General features: G+C 43.9%; 1 protein-coding gene across 1 annotated transcript in view; it reads right to left on the bottom strand.

The window, feature by feature from the left end:
• The window catches only part of LOC119957047 (complement C3-like), a 232,881-nt gene that overhangs the window by 19,498 nt on the left and 188,714 nt on the right, over positions 1-24,669 (bottom strand). Inside the window, exons 32-37 of the mRNA XM_038784653.1 lie at positions 22,716-22,806; positions 10,282-10,333; positions 7,274-7,361; positions 4,133-4,222; positions 925-1,030; positions 301-390 (exon numbers count right to left, since the gene is read on the bottom strand). Of these exons, the coding sequence (XP_038640581.1) occupies positions 301-390; positions 925-1,030; positions 4,133-4,222; positions 7,274-7,361; positions 10,282-10,333; positions 22,716-22,806 (517 nt within the window). The remainder of the gene's footprint in view (positions 1-300; positions 391-924; positions 1,031-4,132; positions 4,223-7,273; positions 7,362-10,281; positions 10,334-22,715; positions 22,807-24,669) is intronic.

A 24,669-nucleotide genomic window follows, 5' to 3' on the forward strand; every position in this document is an offset into this window, starting at 1 on the left:
CTCTTTAGATTTGCTACCATAATTAAATGTATATTCATACAAAATTAATAAATTGGTATGGATTCTCTGTGATATTGAGCTGATTTAAGTCAAGTTTTCATTGATAACAAGTCATAGACATTGGTATATGTAGATCAGTTCATTTTTAAATTAATCAAACTTTATTCCATTGGACTATTGGAAATGATGACACTACTTGATAGCTTCAACTTTAAAAATATCCCAGCCATAATGCGCAGACAAATACTACAGTGCATCAAATAAAAAAATTCCCATATAAAACTTGTAATTGAATCCTACCTTCTGCACATCTGCAAACATCACCTTCACAGATTTTACTGAGCATACCACTGTTTGCATTGACATTGTAGAATTTAGTACAACTGTTCTCTGCATGTAGATAACAAAAATGACAATATAATATGGATAGATTAAGACAAGTTATATAAACAATTCTTTTTATTTAAATTTATTACAATTTTTTAAACTCTGAAAACTGACTACCTAGAAAATGCCGTATCTTTTTAATTCAGGACAATTGAAAATCTTATAATATAAGTCCATAAATTTCTATCTGCCAAGCAATTGTATCAAAGTTCCCTAACAATCAATAGAAAAGAATGACCAAATTCAGATAAAGTACTCATGGCAATGAACACATTTAAGATACCTGACCTTGGTATCCTTCCCGTTTTGAGCAATTACCTAAGCTTTTTGTTGTCAGGTCAATAAATATTTTAAGCTTTACAACTGAATGTTATTTTAAAAAACTTTTAATTCCCATCATTTTCATAACCATCCCGTGTCAATCTCTTATTTCTCTCATGACATTCTTTCCAAGTAACTTAACCTTTTTCTTATGACCTTAGTTTCCACTCAAGAGATGTTAAACAAAGTCAGCATGATGGCCTTACAAGTACTCACCTGTATCGTAATATTCATAAACCTTGACAGAAGCTGGTTGGATAAGTCCAACTTTGAAGAACTGATGTACTTTAAATCCCAAGCAAGTGTCTTCTGTATGTGAAACCTGTTCGTAATTTAAAAGAGAAAATCAGAACTCAATCGATTAAAGATGAGCCAAAAGGGTTAATCTACATATGTGAAGACAGTAGAACAGCACTGTTGGGAATACAATTCACCTGATGATATTAAACAAAGGATTGTTTCAGAGATGCTAAAGAGAATTTAAACTTCACATAATGCAGGCATGATTGAAATGCGCAAGTAAACACCACTGAGAAATAAGTATTAATGCAGTCCAAAGTAAATTCCAATCTCAACAAAATACCTTTTAAATTCTGAAACCGATATCAGAGTCCTGACCATGATGGCGGGTGTTCCTGGCTTAACAGAAATGGCACCAGAAGCCAGAAGTTCTACTACTAAATCCATCACCCACCATTTTCTCCAGATGGTGGGGTGGCTGTGGGGAGGGGGGATGGTGGAGGGTGTACTTTGCACGTTTGTGGTTCTGCAAGACATTGCACGCAGTATTTTTTCATTTTCATTTCATAAAGAGCGGCTGCCTTCAGTCGCAGACAATTTTGGCTATTGTGATACCCAAATCATCCCACTTCAGACCTGTCCAGGAAAGGTTTAAAATTTGTGGAGTTCTTTGGAGTTATAAGATACCATTTGGGGGAGGTACTTTGCCCTTTGCGATTGTTAAACATAGACATGACTGTGCGGAAAATGTGGATAAACACATTAGGAGGGGGGGCATTTTCCAACCCGTTTTCAGTGGGCAGGAATGCCAATGGGAGCAGAGAATCGAGGGCGAGTCTAAAAACGGCTTTCACGCAGTGGGATTCCCTGCCTGATTGTCCTGTTCCCTGCCAATGACGTAATGGGGGTCCCGCGATGAAAGGTAGTAGGTATTACCATTTAGTTAGCAAGGCAACCCTCCCCTGCCATCAGCGAGATGTCATGTTGACAGGATTTAAAATAGGTTTTGTAAAAGGGGAACTTGGCGAACAGTACCCGCAGGGCCAGTGCTAGGGGGCTTCCATTCAGGATATCCGTGGGGGTGAGGAGGGCTATCCCCTGTGTCCAATGGAACGGGGAAGGGCGTTCATTGTGTCTGCGGGTGTGGGGCGGGTTTTCGTGTCCTTGAGTGGGAGGATCCTTGTTTCTTTTTTTAGATCAGAATCCAAACAATGGTCCAATTATTTTTGCTGCTGATGGAACCATCAATTCAGCGAACACGTGTAGTTGGATCTGAACAGAGGCTTTAATACACTTACAACAGAGCCAGCCTATTCGTCGTTGAACTCCAGATGAAATGGCAGGCTGGCTCTAAGGCACTGATCTTTATACATCGGTCCCAGGGGGAGGAATCCTGGGCAGAGCCAAGGGAGGAGCCCAGTACAAACACTTGCGTACTCCCCGAGCGACTCCCCCTGGTGGTCGGATAGTGCAACTGCACTTACAATGGTGGATAGTGAACATATATACACGGAGTTATATTGGCAACTATATACAGCATTGATCTTACAATGGGTAGATAATGAACATATATACATGGAGTAATACTGGCAACTATATATAGTGTGAATCACATTCACCACAGCTGCTATTTGGAATAAAACAGTGGGGAGCATAGTTAAGGTTGGGGCCAGTTTTTGAGCCACCCAACTTGACAGAAACCAGGTGGGGAGACAAATAAAAATGACCAGGTTACTTCCCCGCTGGCAACAGTACAACAGTCTTCGACAATTCAAAACTCAAAATTTTCAATGAAGTATTTTGAGACATCCAGATTTTGCACATGACAGGTAAGCTCTCCATCAAGGTGAAAATAGCAGTAATGCGGAAAAACTAAAGTCCTGGCCGAGGCATGGCATTTACCACTTTGCAGGGCACAAAATTGAAATTGGTCCTGGGTTCATGCATGCATGGTTTACAGAGGTAGCTGGCTATTAAATCATCAGTTGCCTCCACTGAAATGGGATTTTGGAAAACCAGTGGTTTGAATCCCAATGTGTGCAGATTAGGACATGTATGAGGCAGCCTGAACATATTTGCTCAGATAGCTAGAGCAGCCTTTGTAGAGGTAAGGTACCTCTTTTGATATTGTCCTCAGACATCTTGGGGAGAAGTAAGGCAGTCTTTGCAGTAAGTATAGCACCCATCCAGATTGTTAAATTAGACATGATTGTGTGGGGACACGTACGTAAACTCATTGGAACTGCCAACACTGTCGACAAACTTCTAAGCTGCCAAGGATCTGTCAAAACACATCAGAATTGTCAAAGCTGTCAATGGATTTAACGCTGCTGGGATTTCAAGATTTAAAAAAGGTGTGGAACAAAAAACATAAATCCATGCCTGATATTTACTTTCCGACTGATGGCGTAAGCATTGCAGCTATCATGTTAGGATTTGCGCTCCAATGGCTGATTTTATCACGTTGGGTGTCTGTTAAGTGAGCAGTTTGCTTGACAGATTCAAGTGGTTATAGAATAGAAATATTTATTGTCATAAGAGATTAAGTCCTTAAATAATATTGTTGTTTCCATAAGCGATTCCTACTTTTTAAATCAAATACGTGTTTTTTCAAATATTCATGTTATCAATAGACTTTATTTTCTGCCAAAATGGCGTCTAAGGTTTGTTACATACTCGGTGACCTGTCATGGAGGGGATAAGGGAAAATTGTGGTGAGTGACGGATAGGTTGCCATGAATTGGATTAAGTTGGCATGGGTTATCAAGGTACTTGGCGGTAGACGGGCACAGGTCAGCTTGGGAATATGTAATATATAAAGGCCCATGGGGGAAGCATGAGGTGCATGATTGTCATGGAAAGCGTGTACTGGGTGAGGGTTGGACAAATGTTTTATACATTCATTTAAAAAAAAATGTCGGCACAGTGCCAGAGCCCCAAGATAGGCCTTTTATGTCTCCTCCATACGCTGCAGCCTCCTCATTTCTAGCAGGTCATCCACCAGCCCCCTGGCCTGAAAATTCCTACCTCAGAGAGGGTATGGAGACAGTCTGGGCAGACATTTTTAAAGGCCAGATTCACAAAGCTAGGAATTCTCCCTTCTCTGCTTGCCAGGCCCAGGAGCGAAAACCTGCCACGGTCTTTCTTCAATCTTATAATACTCAAAATATAGTTTGTCTCTTACCGAATCCAAATAAAGGATCAGTGACCCTTGGGTTGATAATGCCTTGTCTAGTTCATATCTTGATATGTAACCGTCCACTTCGTTGTTCAGCTGGAAATAAATCAGGCTAAATGTTATCAAGTTATGGTTTGTTCATACATACACAAGAGGATATATGATTACACATAATTTGGTCAGATGGTTTCAGACAGGTGCAGAAGCTCAGCACCAAGCCTGAAATCTCAAACCAATTGCAGATTCATTCACACCGGCAGAATTTGGTTTGCACAATATTAGCTGGGAGGATTGCTGAAAGGAACACCAGTCTGAACTAAAGGAGTGAGAGGAATGATGAAAGCAGTAAGAACTGGGGTTCGATGACAGTGTGGATTGAGGGGTGGGGAAGGGGGAAGCTAATGAGAAGGGGAAGAACGTCTGTGTGAAGTGAAAGTGAGGGGAGAACAGCACCAACATTGTCTCTGAGGGCAAGTGAGAGAAGAACAATATTTACATTTCTTAAGTAGTTCATATTCAATTATACTCTGCATCACATGAATACTTCTTCTAACTAGACTTGATCAATTTTCTTTGGCAGAAAATTGTGAATTTCATTGTTAACATTCACTTATCATTGGAAAGGAAGTTTCTTTTTAGATTTTAGAACTAAATAAAAATATAGTGCGATCATTTGAAGTTGAAAGAACTAAAATTGAATGTTCAAGGGATGCAGTGGTTGGCATATCACTGCTCCGTCTAATATCCAATGAGGTAGGGTCTCCTACATCTAGAGTGGGCACAAAAATTCATACAATCAGTGACCTCCAACGGAATAGTCAAACTGGGTTCAGTCATAAATGAAAATGGTTTCCCTGTTGTACACTGGCTGCCACATTCAAATGTACAGTCCTACAACAACCAACACCATTCTTATCTGCCAACATTTTTGTGTGCTCTGGTAATTAAGGGATTTTTAAAAAATCATCCAAGGGATATGGGAATTGGTGTGAGGAGTCAGATTTGAAGTAGAAGTTCAACCATTAACTTATTGAATGGCTGGACAGGCTTCAATGGCCCCCACTAACCTTCCACTTATGTCTGAAAACAGATTAATTGGTCATTCATGTAGTTGGTTGTAAGAGATCCTGCTGTCTACAAAAGGTTAGTTCCATAATAGTTTTCTATTATTTCAAGGTGATGAACACTTCGAGACATTTCTCAAACATGGTAAGGTTACGAGTAGAAGAATTAGGAACATGGGTAGTTCTACAACCCCTCAGGTCTGCTTCACTGTTTAATGTGATCATGAGCTTCTCCTTCAACTACACTTTCCCTCACCATCTTTATATGCCTTGATTCCCCACATGCCCAAAAAACTATCCCGCTCTTTTGAATCTTCTCAATGACTAAGCATCCCCAGTTGTATGGGTAGAGAATTCCAAATATTTACAACCATCAGAGTAAAGAAATGTCTTCTCGTCTCAGTCATCTCAATAGCCAAACTCTGAGACTACGGAGGGGCAGAAGGAAAGTGGAGTTGAAACTATAGCAAGATCAACTATGATCTTCCTGAATGGCGGAGTAGGCTCAATAGGCTGAATGTCCCTATGCTCCCTCATTTTCCAATTGGGGAAACAGCCTCACAGCATTTAGCCTGTCACGCCCTCGAAGAACTTTATCCATTTCAATGTGATCGCCTCTCATTCTTCATGGTATGATAGCACAGTGGTTATCACTGTTAATGCACAGTGGCAGGGTCCCAGGTTCGATTCCTGGCTTGGGTCACTGTCTGTGCGAATTCTGCACATTCTCTCAGTGTCTGCGTAGGTTTCCTGCTGGTGCTCAGGCTTCCACTTCCAAGTTCTGAAAGATGTGCTTGTTAGGTGAATTAGACATTCTGAATTCTCCCTCTGTGTACCTGAACAGGCGGCGGAGTGTGGCAACTCGGGGCTTTTCACAGTAACTTCATTGCAGTGTTAATGTAAGCTTACTTGTGATAATAAAGATTATTGTTATTCTGCAGAGAAAATGGGCCATTCTACTCACTCTCTCCTCATAGGACAGTTTCTCATCCCAGGAATCAATCTCATAAACCTTTGTTACACTTCAAGGCAAATATTTCCTTCCTTCATTAAAGAGACCTGAATTGTACACAATACTTCCTTTGGTAACTGTACACAATACTTTTTTTGGTAACTGTACACAATACTTCCTTTGGTAACTGTACACAATACTTCCTTTGGTAACTGTACACTATACTTCCTTTGGTAACTGTACACAATACTTCCTTTGGTAACTGTACACAATACTCCCTTTGGTAACTGTACACAATACTTCCTTTGGTAACTGTACACTATACTTCCTTTGGTAACTGTACACAATACTTCCTTTGGTAACTGTACACAATACTTCCTTTGGTTTCACTGCAAAACTTTCTTGTACACATACTTCAACCTCCATGTAATACAGGCCAAGATTTCATTTTCCTTCCTAATTTCTCATTCTAACTGCATGTTAATACTCAGCGGTTCACGTACAAAGTATCCAAATCCCTCTGACTACCAACACTTACCAGTTTGTCACTTTTTAAAAAGATATTCTGCTTTTCCTTCCTTCCGACCACAGTAGATTTCACACTTTCCCCACTCACTTCCCAAATGCACTCCATGAACTTATCTTCCAAGCTACAATTGCCAATCTGGTTTGCCCAGATTACATGAAAACTGAAGTCGTGACGGTTATTACATTACCTTTGTTAGATGTTCCTCTCATTCCCTGCTTCAAATGTCATGCAGTACTATGATTACGTTTAGGGTAGCTATAGCTACTTCCACTATTTTGCAGCTCCAACCTCATGTACCAATTTGCCATCCCAATGTTCTGGACGAAGATATCTTCGTACTGCCACCATGGTCTCATTCTTTGTTATCAGGGTTATCCCATCTGCTTTCCCATTTTGTCTAACTTTATTACAAGTTAAGCATCCTGGAAACTTCACTCTGCTACTGGTAATAGCTACCAAATCTAAAGTTTTATTTCTATTTGTGCCATTAATACAGCTAAAGCCCTGCTTTTAGATGCAGCATCTTTCATTTTAACTTTTGCCATGACCTTGGTTCTGATATAAATGTACACTGTTCTTATTAAATAATAAAGATATCTTACCAAATTCAGATCGTGTGTATCTGGAGAAAATCCTGTCAGCATGGAAATATCTATAATGGCCATTGAGGAATCGGAATCGGCAAGATACCTTAGAAGAGCAAGGTATTAAAAGTTTACTTTGAAAATGAGCAAAACATATGACAATCATTGGACATTTTGAGCCCTTGCTAAGAGAAACATGCAGATTGTGGAATATTATTCACTCGGAATTTAAAAACTTAATTTTTTTGGCAACAGTATTTCCTTAATAAAGATGTATTATTCCATTATTTTATTTTGCATTTTCATTGAATAAACTGCTGGAAAAGTAACTTCCTTTTGGAGGTAAATTTTGGGGATAAAAGCAGAAGAGGTCAAAAGGTCACTTTGCAGGAAATCAAAACAGATAATATCCCCCTATTGATATTAGACAAACAGCTGAGAGTAGCAGAGTCAAGAGAAGTAGAGATGAAGGAGGTAGTGAAGAGAGTCTTGCAGGGTGTATGTGGAAGCGAATTCCATGGGGAAACACAGGTTTCAGTTAATTGCCTTGGGGATAAAAGAGTTTAACCATCTTCTCTTTGTAGTCAAATGTTAAGTAACATTTGTGCCACAGAAGTGCCAGACAATAACCGTCTCCAACTAGAGACAATCTACCCATTTCCCCTTGAATTCCAATGGAATCACCATCACGGAATCCCCCACTATCGACACCCTGGGGTTATCATGGACTACAAACTGAACCGGGCTAGCCATATAAATACTGTGGCTACCAGTGACGAACAGAGGCTAGGAAGCCTTCAGCGAGTAATTCTCCTCCTGACACCCAAAGCCTGTACAAAAGCTACAAGGAGTGTGATGGAATACTCACCACTTACATGGATGAGTGCAGCTCCAACACTTAAGTAGCTTCGCACCATCCAGAAAAAAGTAGTCCACTTGATTGGCATCCCTCACACGCACATTCAATCCCTCCACAGTAGCAGAGTATATACTATCTACAAGATGCACTGCAGGAACTCACCAAGGCTCCTTAGACAGGACCTCCAAACCCAGGACGATTACCATCAAGAAAAAAAGGGGAGAGGATGCATGGGAACACCAGCACCTGGAATTTCCCCTCCAAGCCACTCACCACAACTGTCAGCACATTATGGCGATGTTGGACACTTTCTGTACTCCCTCTACCCCCTCTGTCTCACTCAGCAGCCACGACGGCGGTTTCACGATTTTTAAAAGCACAAGGGAACCAAGCCGTTGGGAACTCGGCCTATCAGAGGTGGAGCATCGCATAGACCCCAGAGAATACTGGGTCAGGCTCGCTAATGACATGCAAGCGGTGTTTATTGTACGTGCATTGCGGACCGCATTGACGCCGCTATCGAGGTGATGGAAAATTGCGATTTGGCGTCAAATCGGTGCCCGCCACGATTTTAGCATCAGAATGTATTCTCTGCCCAATCGCGTTTCACAATTTCGCTGTCAGCCAACGGGGAATCCAGTCCATGGAGTTTCAGCCAAAGTACACCCAGATATCATAGGTGATTGTAACTTGCCAGGAAAGATAATTTGGAGGTGAGGATAGTAGTTTGTAAGGATATGTTCCAGTGATTGTGGGATTGTGATTCCTTGAAGATTGTGAGAATGATAGTTTTAAATGAGGGCAATAATATCTGAGAAGAGGGAACCATTTGAAATGAAATGAAAATCGCTTATTGTCATGAGTAGGCTTGAAATGAAGTTACTGTGAAAAGCCCCTCGTCGCCACATTCCGGCAGCCTGTTCGGGCAGGCTGGTACAGGAATTGAACCGTGCTGCTGGCCTGCCTTAGGTCTGCTTTAAAAGCCAGCGATTTAGCTCTGAGCTAAACTCAGCCCCTTTTAGCCCATCAGCCACGGCAGCCTTTACAATGTTGGCAGGCATGGGAACTGAGAATGCAAGTTGGATAGTCCGAGGATCATGAAATTGGCACAAGGGGGTGCAGAAGGTGGATCTAACAGACAAGTTGAATTGGATACGCCATGATAAGAGAAACGAGAAAGGTCAGGGTTTGAGCAGTGAGAGGATTGTCTTGTTATGCAAGACGGAAGGAAATTAGTCAAACTATCTTCATGGATAACCTCGATCTTAAGTGACAAAGAAGTCTTTGTGCTCAAGGTGATGGCCCAGGGGGGGATATGTTTGCTCCCTATTCTAGGGGATATTCTTAATGTTTGATTATTAACTGTTGATTTTATCAGGAATATGTCAATTGACAATATGAAAGGACTGAACCCAGGTTTCAAATATATGTGTTAGTTAAATCTGTAACCTCCTCAGAGTGGCAATCTCCGATGGGTTGCCACTCTTGACAGACTAACCCATGTTGATATTCGAAAGCAGTCTCTTCCAAAAGTCCTCACTGAGGCTAGGTGAGATGGGAGCAGTGAAGCGCACCACTGGCTGCATCAGTGCAGAGCAACTGGGGACCCGGAGAGGTAAGAAACGACCGCTTTTTAGGGCACTAGTTGCCACAAAGGAGATGTTTAAAGGGATAATTAACAGGTTAAGCAGTTCAGAAAACATGGAAGGTAGGGTGGGACAGGAAGGGGTGCGGGTGCATCGGACCAGAGGAGGTGGCGGGTGGGGGGGGAAGACGGTTCCGTTTGGGGGTGGGTCATGTACGTGGTGGGCTCTCCTGCAAGGCTGGGTCTGGGTTATTTAAATAGTTACTCGAGAGTTGATTTATTTTCCTCTAACTCTTTTAAAGTATCCGAGTAAAACTGGCAGGTTAGCGATTTAAATCACTTCTGTCCGATGGTTCCCAGCCCAGTGCAATTGGCGTGAGAAAGTTGGCACTTTTGCGCAATTGTCATGTATACCTTTACGTGGGAACTTCCGAGACGGATTCCCCAGCACTTCATTGGAGCACCCCCTAAATGCAATACTGGGGAACCAGGATATTATGGACAAATATCTCCCAAATCAATTTCCCCAATAATATCAGCTACAAAATGTAACTCCAAACAATTGAAATATGAACTTCTTACCGTGTGCAGATGTTTATCATCAGAGAATTCTGAGCATCTTGGGGTCGTAAAGCTGTAACAATGCAAAACAAGGCTAGTCATTGACATTGTGAGCGTTTTCATTCACAATTATTTATTCAAATATGACGATAAAGGAAAATTAAATTGTAATTATATTGCTCCTTTCATGCCGCAAAGCCATCCTTATAATCAATGAAGCACTGTTGAAGTATATCTCATGTGTAATGTAGGAATCCTAACAGCCAGTGTGGGTCCAATCAGGTCCCACAAATAGCAATGACATGAATGTACAGATCAGCAGATCTCGGGTGTTGATTCAGGAATAAATGTTCACCAGGAAACCAGGAGAACTCCCCGGCTCTTCCTTAAATTGCTTTATGGAAATAGATATACTTAAGACTGCAGACAGATTTAAAGTCTTTCCAACTGCTACAAGGTGCCAGTCAGGAGTATTACGATCCAGACCAGACCCCAACAGTGGCTAGGATACTGGACCTAAACCCCTATATTTTAGTATATGCTCCAAGACTGAGCACAAAGAACACTTCGTTCCAGGAATGATTGCAGGAAGAAAAGGGAATTTGCTATTTTAAAACCATGATGTGGAGATGCCGGCGTTGGACTGGGGTGAGCACAATAAGAAGTCTTACAACACCAGGTTAAAGTCCAACAGGTTTGGTTTCAAACACTAGCTTTCGGAGCGCAGCTCCTTCCTCAGATGAATTCACCTGTTGGACTTTAACCTGGTGTTGTAAGATTTTAAAACCAAGCTTTATTATCAAAACAATATTAAACTCTTTAACATCACACCCGAAAATACCTTCTAATAATAATCTTTATTATTGTCACAAGTAGGCTTACATTAACACTGCAATGAAGTTACTGTGAAAACCCCTAGTTGCCACACACCAACACCTGTTTGTGTACAATGAGGGAGAATTCAGAATGTCCAATTCACTGAACACAGCACTTCTTTCGGGACTTGTGTGAGGAAACCGGAGTGCCCGGAGGAAACCCACAGACATGGGGAGAACGTGCTGACTCCACAGACAGTGACCCAAGCCGGGAATCGAACCTGGGACCCTGGCACTGTAAAGCAGCCGCCCATAATTGACGCTTAAACAATGCTACTCAATACAGTAAATACAATCCCCTTAATTATTATCTCTATTCCCAATTAAAAAACAAGAATGGAAAAAACATGTAGTTCTCAATCGATCCCACATCCCAATGGCACACAGTAACACTTGCTTTCCAGAACAAATTTGGCTCCTATTAGAAACCCTGCAGATGCAGGCAAAATGTTCAAAACCTGTTTCAACTAGTTTCTTTCAGCTTCCCCTGGTCTTCAGACAAATCTGCTTTGCCTTAAATACTTTTACTATTTTTTTAACTATCCTGTGAGAACAAAATACTTTACTTGTGGTCGAAAAGGGTATCCAGATTAGAACTCAACTGAAAAAGCTTGCTTACCTGGCTGGGCTCATTTTGCAATACCAGGTCCACTACTGCCCCTTCCCTAGTTGGACACCGTCAAAACCCCAAGCACTAAGTGAGTCCCAGTCAATATAGGGGAAGTTAAAATCACCCACCACACAACCCTGTTGCTTTTACATCATTCTGAAATCTACCTACATATCTGTTCCTCTATATCCCACTGGCTGTTGGGAGGCCTGTAGTAAACCCCTAACAACTGCACCCTTCCTATTCCTGAGCTCTACCCATATTGCCTCGCTGCACGAGTCCTCCAAGGTGTCCTCCTGCAGTACAGCTGTGACCCCTTCTTAACCAGTAGTTCAAATCCCCCACCCCTTTTACATCCAAATTTCAAATAAACCTGTTGGACTTTAATCTGGTGCTGTAAGACTTCTTACTGTGCCCTTTTACGTGCCCCTTTATCCCACCTGAAACATCTAACTTCTAGAACATTTATCTGCCAATCCTGTCTCTCCCTTAGTTAGCATGCAGGTGGTGGAAAGCGTCATAGATATGAGTTACAGAGATGTGGTCACACCCAAGGTGCAGGCAGACAGATGGGTGACCGCTAGAAAGGGCAGGCAGTCAGTGCAGGAATCCTCTGTGGTGTCACCCCTCTCCAACAGGTATTTTTTTGGATACTGTTGGGGGGAACAGCCCATCAGAGGAAAACAACAGCAGCCAGAACAGTGGCACCACAACTGGCTCGGTTGCTCAGCAGGGGAGGGCAAAGTGCAGGAGAGCGATAGTTATAGGGGACTCTATAGTAAGGGGCACAGATAGGCGCTTCTTTGGAAGTGAGAGAGACTCCAGGATGGTGTGTTGTCTCCCATGGTGCCCTGGTGTCATGGTTGATGAACCATCAATTGAACGCGAGACGAGTTGCTGTACAAAAGTTAGGCTTTAATAAGTTAGATGTTAGCCCTGCGGTCGACTACAGTAAATGGACGAACGCCGTGCGTACTGGGTATTTATACCTCGCCCTGGAGGCGGGGTTAACTCAGCCTCTCGACCAATCGGGGAGCCGTCACATGACTGGTCTCAACCAATCGGTCAAGAGGCACATGACCGACCAGGGCCAATGGTAAGCCGGTGTTCTGCACCAATGGCAGGCAGCTATGTTAATCATCATACCACCACAATGGTCAAGGATTTCTCTGTACGAACACAGGGCATCCTGAAGGGGGAAGGTGAAAAGCCAGAGATTGTGGTACACATAGGTACTAATGACATAGGGAGGAAGAGTGATGAGGTCCTGCAGAAGGAGTTCAGGGTGTTAGGCAGTAAGCTCGAGGGGCACCAATATCCCGGCTGGGAGATTTGCTAGTGTCACTCAGGAGGATTTAAACTAGTATGGCAGGGGGTGGGAACCAGAGCATTAGCTTAGAAGGTGTCATAACTGAAGGGAAAATAGAGAGCAAAAATAATAGAACATCGCCCTCAGGAAGGGCAAAAAAGGTGACAAGTGTGAGAAGGGAGGTGGTCAATGCAGGACTCAGGGTATTGTACCTTAATGCGCACAGTATACGGAACAAGGTAAATGAGCTTGATGTACACATTGAAATTAGACGATACAATATTGTGGGCATTACAGAGACGTGGTTGCAAGGGGATCAGGGCTGGGATCCAAATATATTAGGAAAAGTGTCCTATCGAAAGGGCAGGCAGATGGGCAAAGAGGGCGGGGTTGCATTATTGGTAAAGAATGAAGTTAAATCGATAGCAAGGAGCTATATAGAATCAGATGGCATAGAATCTCTGTGGGTAGAGATGAGGAATCGCAAAGGAAAAAAGATCCTGATGGGAGTTATGTACAGGCCCCCTAACAGCAGTCAGGATGTGGGGCAGAAAATAAATCAGGAGATAGATAAAGCATGTAAAAAAGGTAATATTGCAATAATCATGGGGGACTTAAATATGCAGGTGGACTGGGAAAATCAGGTTAGCAGTGGATCCCAAGAAAAGGAATTTGTGGAATGTTTAAGAGATTTTTTTTGGAGCAGCTTGCGGCGGAGCCCACGAGGGAGCAGGCAATTCTGGATGTGGTGATGTATAATGAGGCAGACTTGATTAGGGTTGTTAAGGTGAAGGAGACCTTAGGGAGCAGTGACCACAATAAGATAGAATTTACCCTGCAGTTTGAGATGGAGAAGCTGGAGTCAGATGTAACGGTATTACAATTAAATAAGGGTAACTACAAAGACAAGAGGGAGGAGCTAGCGAGAATTGATTGGAAAAGGAGACTAGCAGGGAAGACAGTGGAACAGCAATGGCAGGTGTTTTTTGGGGTTATTTGGGAGACACAGCAGAAATTCACCTCAAGGAGGAGGAAACATGGTTAGGGCAGGTCAAGACGTCCATGGTTGACGAGGGAAGTCAAGGACAGCGTAAAAGCAAAAGAAAGTGGCAAGGATTAGTGGGAAGCCAGAGGATTGGGAATCATTTAAAAGCGAGCAGAGGACAACTAAAAAAGCAATAAGGGGAGAGTAGATAAAATATTTACTAGTTAGCTAGTAATATAAAAGAAGATAGGAAGAGTTTCTTTCAATATATAAAAGGTAAGAGAGAGGCAAAAATAGACATTGGACCACTGGAAAACGTGGCTGGAGAAGTAATAATAGGAAACAATGAAATGGTAGACGAGCTGAATAGTTAGTTTGCATCAATCTCCAAGGTGGAAGGCACCAGAAGGATGCCAGAGCTCTAGGAGAATCAGGGGACAGAGGTGAGGGCAATGTCCATCACTAAGGAGAAGGTTCTGGGGAAACTGAAAGGTCTGAAGGTGGATAAGTCACCTGGACCGGATGGACTACACCCCAGAATCCAAAAAGAGATAGCTGAGGAAATTGTGGAGGCATTGGTTGTGATCTTTCACGAATCACTGGAGGCAGAAAGGGTCCCAGAGGACTGGAAAGGGGCTAATATAACACCACTGTTTACGAAGGGAGAGAGGCAGAAGACAGGAAATTATAGGCCAGTTAGCTTGACTTTGGTCATTGGTAAGATTTTAGAGTCTGTTATTAAATATGAGATTGTGAAGTACTTGGAAGTGCATGGTAAAATAGGACTCAGTCAGCACGGCTTTGTCAAAGGGAGGTCATGTCTGACAAATCTGTTACTTCTTTGAGGAGGTAAAAAGGATTTTAGACAAAGGAGAACCAGTGAATGTGGTTTTTCCAGAAGGCCTTTTGACAAGGTGCCGCATAGGAGACTGTGAAATAAGTTAAGAGCCCATGGTGTTAAGGGTAAGATCCTGGCATGGATAGAGGATTGGCTGACTGGCAGAAGGCAGAAAGTGGGGATAAAGGGGTCTTTTTCAGGATGGCAGCTGGTGACTAGTGGTGTGCCTCAGGGGTTGGTGCTGCGACCACAACTTTTCACAATATACATTAATGATCTGAAAGAAGGAACTGAAGGCACTGTTGCTAAGTTTTCAGATGATACAAAGATCTGTAGAGGGACAGGCCAATGAAATACAATGCGGAAAAGTGTAAGGTTATGTACTTTGGAAGGAGGAATTTAGGCATAGGCTATTTTCTAAATGGGGAAATGCTTAGGAAATCAGAAGCACAAAGGGGCTTGGGAGTCCGTGTTCACGATTCTCAAGGTTAATGTGCAGATTGAGTCAGCAGTTAAGAAGGCAAATCCAATGTTAGCATTCATGTCAAGAGGGCTAGAGTACAAGACCAGTGATGTACCTCTGAGGCTGTACATGGCTCTGTCAGACCCCATTTGGAGTATTGTGAGCATGTTTTGGGCCCCGTATCTAAGGAAGGATATGCTGGCCTTGGAAAGGGTCCAGAGGAGGTTCACAAGAATGATCCCTGGAATGAAGAACTTGTCGTATGAGGAACAGTTGAGGCCTCTAGGTCTCTACCCGTTGGAGTTTAGAAACTTACAGGATACTGCGAGGTCTGGATAGAGTGGATGTGGAGAGGATATTTCCATATGTTGGAATAACTAGAACCAAAGGACACCATCTCATACAAAAGGGGCAATCCTTTAAAACAGAGATGAGGAGGAATTTCTTCAGGTGGTGAATCTGTGGAACTCTGCCGCAGAAGGTTGCGGAAGCCAAATCACTGAGTGTCTTTTGGACAGAGATAGATAGGGTCTTGATTAATAACGGGATCAGAAGTTATGGGGGGAAGGCAGGAGAATGGGGTTGAGAAAGTATCAGCCATGATTGAATGGCAGAGCAGACTCGATGGGCAGAGTGGCCTAATTCTGCTCCTATGTCTTATGGTCTTATGGTCTCCCTCAACAAAGTCTCTGTTCTGGCAACATCATAGTTCCAAGTACTAATCCAAGCGCTAGGTTTATCTGCCTCACCTATTAATGGGTCATAAATTGACGGCAAAATGATTCCCCATTCCTCAACACCACCAGCATGTTGAAAACGTCAAACTGTCCTGGAGGATATGGAATCCTGCGATGAACTTTGGGTCATGTTATTGAAATTGTGCCCTCAACAGGTCCTAACCCTGCTGGCATTTGAAAATGCTCAGATCCTCCCCGTGTTTGCGTGGGTTTCGCCCCCACAGCCCAAAGATGTGCATGGTGGATGGATTGGCCACGCTAAATTGCCCCTTAATTGGAAAAAGTTAATTGGGTACTCTAAATTTAATAAGAAAGAGTGCAAGAGAGGCGAGGATGGATGTAGCTTTTAAAAATAGCTTGGGAACATATTATTTTATTCTGTAATGGAAGTGCCAGTATGACCACATGCAAGAGCAAAGCTATAGTAGAGTGGGCTTATATGTAAATAGGTTGAGTTGAGAAATTCGCATTCGAAGATGGACGGGGATTTCACTTTTCAGTTATTCAATTGCAAAACAGAGTAAAAGATTTTTACAGCAGTTTCATAAGTAAATGAAGGCAAGGGTATTTAACTTTATTTTGCATGACTAGGAAAAACATGAAACACTTTTATATTTTGCAAAGGTATATATAAACAGCTACTAGAGGCTGGTTTAGCACAAACAGCAGGCTTGTAATGCAGAACAAGGCAGCAGCGCGGGTTCAATTCCCGTATCGGCCTTCCCGAACAGGCACTGGAATGTGGCAACTAGGGGCTTTTCACAGTAACTTCACTGAAGCCTACCCATGACAATAAGTGATTATTATTATTATATTGCCAGTGCATTGACTGTGTCCCGTCACTTAGGTAGAATCACAACCCTATTTCAACTGGGATTATCCCAACATATCTCTTTGTAGAAGTCAAAAAATACGCAAATGATGTTTGTCGTTAGCTGCATTTCAGAGTGGGTTGTGTGTTAGTTAAGAGAAATAATGATCTCTGGATGGTTTGTCCATGGCTCACCTCGAGGCACCTCTTCCACAGTTACTTTTAAAGTTTGCACTGAGTGCTGTATTTCGTGCATTTGAGTGCTATAGTGAGAGTTTGGTGACTGAGGGAGTATAAGGGTTCATTTTTATCTAAAGTTTTGTCTTTCCTTTATTGGGTTAAGTAACGTAAAAGTTGCTGTTTGGTTTAGAAGAAGGTGAATTTTCAATCATCTTTAAACAAAGGTTCTACTTGTAGGTACTTGCAGCTGGAGCTTGTTAATTAGTTAATTGGATTAGGCCAGTTTTCAGAGGCTAGATTCACAGTATAAAAAGGATCCAGCTACAGTGCAGACTTTGTTTGCACTGAGTACTGAATTTGGTGCATTTCAGTGCTATAGTGAGAGTTTGTTGACTGAGGGAGTGCTGAATTTGGTGCATTTGAGTGCTATAGTGAGAGTTTGGTGACTGAGGGAGTGCTGAATTTGGTCCATTTGAGTGCTATAGTGAGAGTTTGTTGACTGAGGGAGTGCTGAATTTGGTCCATTTGAGTGCTATAGTGAGAGTTTGGTGACTGAGGGAGTGCTGAATTTGGTCCATTTGAGTGCTATAGTGAGAGTTTGGTGACTGAGGGAGTGCTGAATTTGGTCCATTTGAGTGCTATAGTGAGAGTTTGGTGACTGTGGGAGTGCTGAATTTGGTGCATTTGAGTGCTATAGTGAGAGTTTGGTGACTGAGGGAGTGCTGAATTTGGTGCATTTGAGTGCTATCATGAGAGTTTGGTGACTGAGGGAGTTAGGTGAGGAGGGAGCAAGGTGCTCCTTTCATTTCTTTTCCACAAAGAGCGAGAAGGGAGCCAGGAGTTTACAGAGAGTGCAGCTGACTGGGAGCAGAGTCAGAGGGCGGAGGTCCAGTTGGTCCACAGGGCAGCTATATTCTGTAAGGTAAGAGAGGATGGAGGCATGGGCAGTTGCATGTTCCTCCTGTAGGGTGTGGGTGGTGAGGGATACCACCGATGTCCCCGCTGACTATACCTGCGGGAAGTGCGCCCAACTCCAGCTCCTCAGAGACCGTTTAGGGAACTGGAGCTGGATGAACTTCAGATCATCCGGGAGGCAGAGGGGGTTATCGAGAAGAGTTACAGGTAGGTAGCCACACCCAAGGTACAGGACAAGACTAGCTGGGTTACAGTCAGGGGAATTAAAACGACCAGGCACACAATGCAGGGATCCCTCGTGGCCGTTCCCCTTCAAAACAAGTATACCGTTTTGGATGCTGTTCGGGGGGGATGACCTACCGGGGGAAGGCCCCAGCGGCCAGGTCTCTGGCACTGAGTCTGGCTCTGGGGATCAGAAGGGAAGGGGGGAGAATAGAAAAGCAATAGTAATAGGAGATTCTGTGGTTGCGGGCGAGACTCCCGGAAGGTACGTTGCCTCCCAGGTGCCAGGGATGTCTCGGATTGTGACTTCAGGATCCTGAAGGGGGATGGTGAGCAGCCAGAAGTCGTGGTGCACATTGGTACCAACGACATAGGTAGGAAAAGGGGTGTGGAGGTTATAAACGAGTTTAGGGAGTTAGGCTGGAAGTTAAAAGCCAGGACAGACAGAGTTGTCATCTCTGGTTTGTTGCCGGTGCCACGTGATAGCGAGGTTAGGAATACGGAGGGAGTGCAGTTGAAGACGTGGCTACAGGAATGGTGTAGGAGGGAGGGCTTCAGGTATTTGGATAATTGGAGCGCATTCTGGGGAAGGTGGGACCTGTACAAGCAGGACAGCTTGCATCTGAACCAGAGGGGCACCAATATCCTGGGAGGGAGGTTTTCTAGTATTCTTCGGGAGGGTTTAAACTAATTTGGCAGGGGAATGGGAACCGGATTTGTAGTCCAGCAACTAAGGTAGCCGATATTCAGGATGCCAAAGCGTGTAGTGAGGCAGTGGGGAAGGAAACACTGAGAAAGGAGAGTACTTGCAGGCAAGGAGATGGGTTGAAGTGTGTATACTTCAACGCAAGAAGCATCAGGAATAAGGTGGGTGAACTTAAGGCATAGATCTGTACTTGGGACTACGATGTGGTGGACATCACAGAAACCTGGATAGAAGAGGGGCAGAAATGGTTGTTGGAGGTCCCTGGTTATATATGTTTCAACAAGATTAGGGAGGATGGTAAAAGAGGTGGGGGGGGTGGCATTGTTAATTTGAGATAGTATAACAGCTGCAGAAAGGCAGTTCAAGGAGGATTTGCCTACTGAGGTAGTATGGGTTGAAGTCAGAAATGGGAAAGGAGCAGTCACCTTGTTGGGAGTTTTCTATAGGCCCCCCAATAGCAGCAGAGATGTGGAGGAACAGATTGGTAAACAGATTTTGAAAAGGTGCAGAAGTCACAGGGTAGTAGTCATGGGTGACTTCAACTTCCCAAACATTGAGTGGAAATTCTTTTGATCAAATAGTTTGGATGTGGTGGTGTTTGTGCAGTGTGTCCAAGAAGCTTTTCTAACACAGTATGTAGATTGTCCGACCGGAGGGGAGGTCATATTGGATTTAGTACTTGGTAATGAACCAGGGCAAGTGATAGATTTGTTAGTGGGGGAGCATTTTGGAGATAGTGACCACAATTCTGTGACTTTCACTTTAATAATGGAGAGGGATAGGTGCGTACAACAGAGCAAGGTTTACAATTGGGGGAAGGGTAAATGCGATGCTGTCAGACAAGAATTGGGAACATAGGCTGTCAGGGAAGGACACAAGTGAAATGTGGAACTTGTTCAAGGAACATATACTACGTGCCCGTGATATGTATATCCCTGTCAGGCAGGGAAGAGATGGCCGAGTGAGGGAACCATGGTTGACAAGAGAGGTTGAATGTCTTGTTAAGAGGAAGAAAGAGACTTATGTAAGGCTGAGGAAACAAGGTTCAGACAGGGCGCTGGAGGGAAACAAGATAGCCAGGGGGGAATTGAAGAAAGGGATTAGGAGAGCTAAGAGAGGGCATGAAAAACCTTTGACGAGTAGGATCAAGGAAAACCCCAAGGCCTTTTACACATATATGAGAAATATGAGAATGACTAGAGCAAGGGTAGGTCCGATCAAGGACAGTAGCAGGAGATTGTGTATTGAGTCTGAAGAAATAGGAGAGGTCTTGACCGAGTACTTTTCTTCAGTATTTACAAATGAGAGGGGCCATATTGTTGGAGAGGACAGTGTGAAACAGACTGGTAAGCTCAAGGAGATACTTGTTAGGAAGTAAGATGTGTTGGGCATTTTGAAAAACTTGAGGGTATACAAGTCCCCCGGGCCTGACGGGATATATCTAAGGATTCAATGGGAAGCAAGAGATGAAATTGCAGAGCCGTTGGCAATGATCTTTTTGCCCTCACTGTCAACAGGGGTGGTACCAGGGGATTGGAGAGTGGCGAATGTCATGCCCCTGTTCAAAAAAGGGAATAGGGATAACCCTGGGAATTACAGGCCAGTTAGTCTTACTTCGGTGGTAGGCAAAGTAATGGAAAGGGTACTGAGGGATAGGATTTCTGAGCATCTGGAAAGACACTGCTTGATTAGGGATAGTCAGCACGGATTTGTGAGGGGTAGGTCTTGCCTTACAAGTCTTATTGACTTCTTTGAGGAGGTGACCAAGCATGTGGATGAAGGTAAAGCAGTGGATGTAGTGTACATGGATTTTAGTGAGGCATTTGATAAGGTTCCCCATGGTAGGCTTAAGCACAAAGTAAGGAGGCATGGGATAGTGGGAAATTTGGCCATTTGGATAACGAACTGGCTGACCAATAGAAGTCAGAGTGGTGGTGAATGGCAAATATTCAGCCTGGAGTCCAGTCACCAGTGGCGTACCGCAGGGATCAGTTCTGGGTCCTCTGCTGTTTGTGATTTTCATTAATGACTTGGATGAGGGAGTTGAAGGGTGGGTCAGTAAATTTGCAGATGATACGAAGATTGGTGGAGTTGTGCATAGTGAGGAGGGCTGTTGTCGGCTGCAAAGAGACATAGATAGGATGCAGAGCTGGGCTGAGAAGTGGCAGATGGAGTTTAACCCTGAAAAGTGTGAGGTTGTCCATTTTGGAAGGACAAATATGAATGCGGAATACAGGGTGAACGTAAGGGTTCTTGGCAATGTGGAGGAGCAGAGAGATCTTGGGGTCTATGTTCATAGATCTTTGAAAGTTGCCACTCAAGTGGATAGAGCTGTGAAGAAGGCCTATGATGTGCTAGCGTTCATTAGCAGAGGGATTGAATTTAAGAGCCGTGAGGTGATGATGCAGCTGTACAAAACCTTGGTAAGGCCACATTTGGAGTACTGGGTGCAGTTCTGGTCGCCTCATTTTAGGAAGGATGTGGAAGCTTTGGAAAAGGTGCAAAGGAGATTTACCAGGATGTTGCCTGGAATGGAGAGTAGGTCTTACGAAGAAAGGTTGAGGGTGCTAGGCCTCATTAGAATGGAGAAGGATGAGGGGTGACTTGATAGAGGTTTATAAGATGATCAGGGGAATAGAGAGACTAGACAGTCAGACACTTTTTCCCCAGGTGGAACAAACCATTACAAGGGGACATAAATTTAAGGTGAATGGTGGAAGATATAGGGGGATGTCAGAGGTAGGTTCTTTATCCAGAGAGTAGTGGGGGCATGGAATGCACTGCCTGTGGAAGTTGTTGAGTTGGAAACATTAGGGACCTTCAAACGGCTATTGGATAGGTACATGGATTACGGTAGAATGATGGAGTGTTGATTAATTTGTTCTAAAGGGCAGCACGGTACATTGTGGATAGCACAATTGCTTTACAGCTCCAGGGTCCCAGGTTCGATTCCGGCTTGGGTCACTATCTGTGCGGAGTCTGCACATCCTCCCGGTGTTTGCGTGGGTTTCCTCCGGGTGCTCCGGTTTCCTCCCACAGTCCAAAGATGTGCAGGTTAGGTGGATTGGCCATGAGAAACGCCCTTAGTGTCCAAAATTGCCCTTAGCGTGGGTGTGGTTACTGAGTTATGGGGATAGGGTGGAGGTATTGACCTTGGGAAGGGTGTTCTTTCCAAGATCCGGTGCAGACTCGATGGGCCAAATGGCCTCCTTAGAACATAGAATAGTACAGCACAGAACAGGCCCTTCGGCCCTCGATGTTGTGCCGAGCAATGATCACCCTACTTAAACCCACGTAACCCGTATACCCGTAACCCAACAATCCCCCCATTAACCTTACACTACGGGCAATTTAGCATGGTCAATCCACCTAACCCGCACATCTTTGGACTGTGGGAGGAAACCGGAGCACCCGGAGGAAACCCACGCACACACGGGGAGGATGTGCAGACTCCACACAGACAGTGACCCAGCCGGGAATCGAACCTGGGACCCTGGAGCTGTGAAGCATTGATGCTAACCACCATGCTACCATGAGGCCCCCTTCTGTACTGTAAATTCTATGATAATCTATGATTAATCTCGGACAAAGTTTTGGCACAATATCGTGGGCCGATGGACCTGTTGTGTGCTGTATTTTTCTCTGTTCTATGTTCAACTGCTGAGCAAGCAAAATTATCCCATCATATCTCTTTGTGGGAGTCAAAAAATATGCAAATGATGTTTGTTGTTAGCTGCATTTCAGAATGGGTTGTGTGTTAGTTAAGAGAAATAATGATCTCTGGATGGTTTGTGCATGGCTCACCTTGAGCAACCTCTTCCACAGTTACTTTTAAAGTGAATTTCTTGCATTCTGTGACACGCTTTTCCAGCAAAGCATGATAACTAGTCAGAACCTGTATAGTAAAAGCACAAGTCGTGGTCATTTATCAAAAGCAGTACATTTAAAATATAACAATAAGCCAAACCAGTCAAATCTGGACTGAGAGGTTTATGTCGCATGTAGGGACCCTGCGGAAGTCCTTGCTCACTCTACTTGCTCACTCACATATCCTGTAATTGAATGGGAAGTTTAAACTTACAATGGGATAATTCATGCTGCCTGAGGCCCTCAGCCAATGTCATCAAACTGAGCTCCGGGTCAGAAACTTGGTTAGATCCACAGAATTTACCCAGATAATTACCTAGCAAATGTTATGCTGGTTAAAACCTGGTCAAAGTCCGTGATTAGCAGCAGAACTAAACTGAGCACCACAACTGAGCCAAGCTTCCCAATCCGACTTGACTCTCTCTCTCCCACCAGTCCAAAAACAGCTTCTTCCCACTGTCACCAGACTCCTAAATGACCCTCTTATGGACTAACCTCATTAACTCTTCACCCAATGCCAGTGCTTATGTAGTTACATTGTATATCTTGTGTTGCCCTGTTATGTATTTTCTTTTATTCCCTTTTCTTCCCATGTACTTAATGATCTGTTGAGCTGCTCGCAGAAAAATACTTTTCACTGTACCTCGGTACACGTGACAATAAACAAATCCAATCCAATCCAAAGTCCGCACTGACCCAAATACCCACACAACCTGACTCCCACATGACCCAACCATCGCACCTCAACTTGGTTAACCCCAAAGCAACTAACCATCCCCCTGGCAATCACTCACCCAATCCACTCACTCATCCATTCATTAACCCACACTCATTAAGACTTGGGACCTGTAATATACCTGAACAGGGAGTGAGTGCCACAAACAGGGGGCAAGTCCTCTCCTTTTTAAAAAAAAATTCTTTCTATTGGCATTTTCAAAATTTATAAACAGTTATGTACATTTTTGGCCGTGTTTATTTACTGTATTATACAGAAAGGTTTGTCTTGTCCTTCCCTTAATTTCCCCTATTTACATTCTGCTGCCCTCTGGCTCAGCGTGTGGTCCCTCCTGCCCTCCCCCACAGCCCGGCCCTCCCTGTCCCATCCCCCTCCCCTGTCGGTTTTGGGGGGGGGAGGGGTTGCCCCCACTTCCACACCCCTTTCTCCCCCCACCTTTCTTTTCTTCCCCCATCAACTTCGGCTGTGTTTCCCTCGTGATTGGAAGGGAATTGCCTCCTCCCCCGTTGTCCCTTCTGTGTCCCTCCTGCCTTTTCTCCTCTTCCTCTACCCACACCTCCTCCCCCTGGGTTGTGCGTTCCTATGGTTCCCCCCCCCCGTCTTTATTTTTTTCTTTTTCCTCTCCCTTTTCTTTCTAACTTTGCCGTTTCTCCATCTTATTCGTTGTTGCTGGCCTCAAACAGGTTCTGGAACAGGTCGACAAACTGGCCCCATGTGTTTAGGAAGCCTTCCTCCAACTCTCGGATGGCATACTTAATCTTCTCCAGGTGGAGAAATTCCAAAAGGTCAGCAAGCCAGTCTGCAGCTGTGGGCAGTGCTGCTGATCGCTACGGGAACAGGATTCTCCGGCGCATGATTCTGGAAGCGAAAGCTAGTGCGTTGACTCTCTTCCCCATGTGTAGTTATGACTACTCTGATACCCCAAAGATTGCCACATTTGGGCATGGCTTCATCCTCACCCCACAGCCTTGGGCATTGCCTTAGGGAAGGCTGTCCAGTACCCAGCAAGTTTGGGACATGCCCAGAACATGTGGGCGTGGTTGGTCGGCCTCTCTAGCACCATTCACATTTGTCCTCTACCTCTGGGAAGAACCTGCTCATTCGGATTCGGATTCGGTGGGCTCTGTGCACCACTTTGAACTGCATGAGTCTAAG

Source organism: Scyliorhinus canicula, chromosome 25, assembly GCF_902713615.1.
Source record: "Scyliorhinus canicula chromosome 25, sScyCan1.1, whole genome shotgun sequence".
Taxonomy (NCBI): Eukaryota; Metazoa; Chordata; class Chondrichthyes; order Carcharhiniformes; family Scyliorhinidae; genus Scyliorhinus; species Scyliorhinus canicula.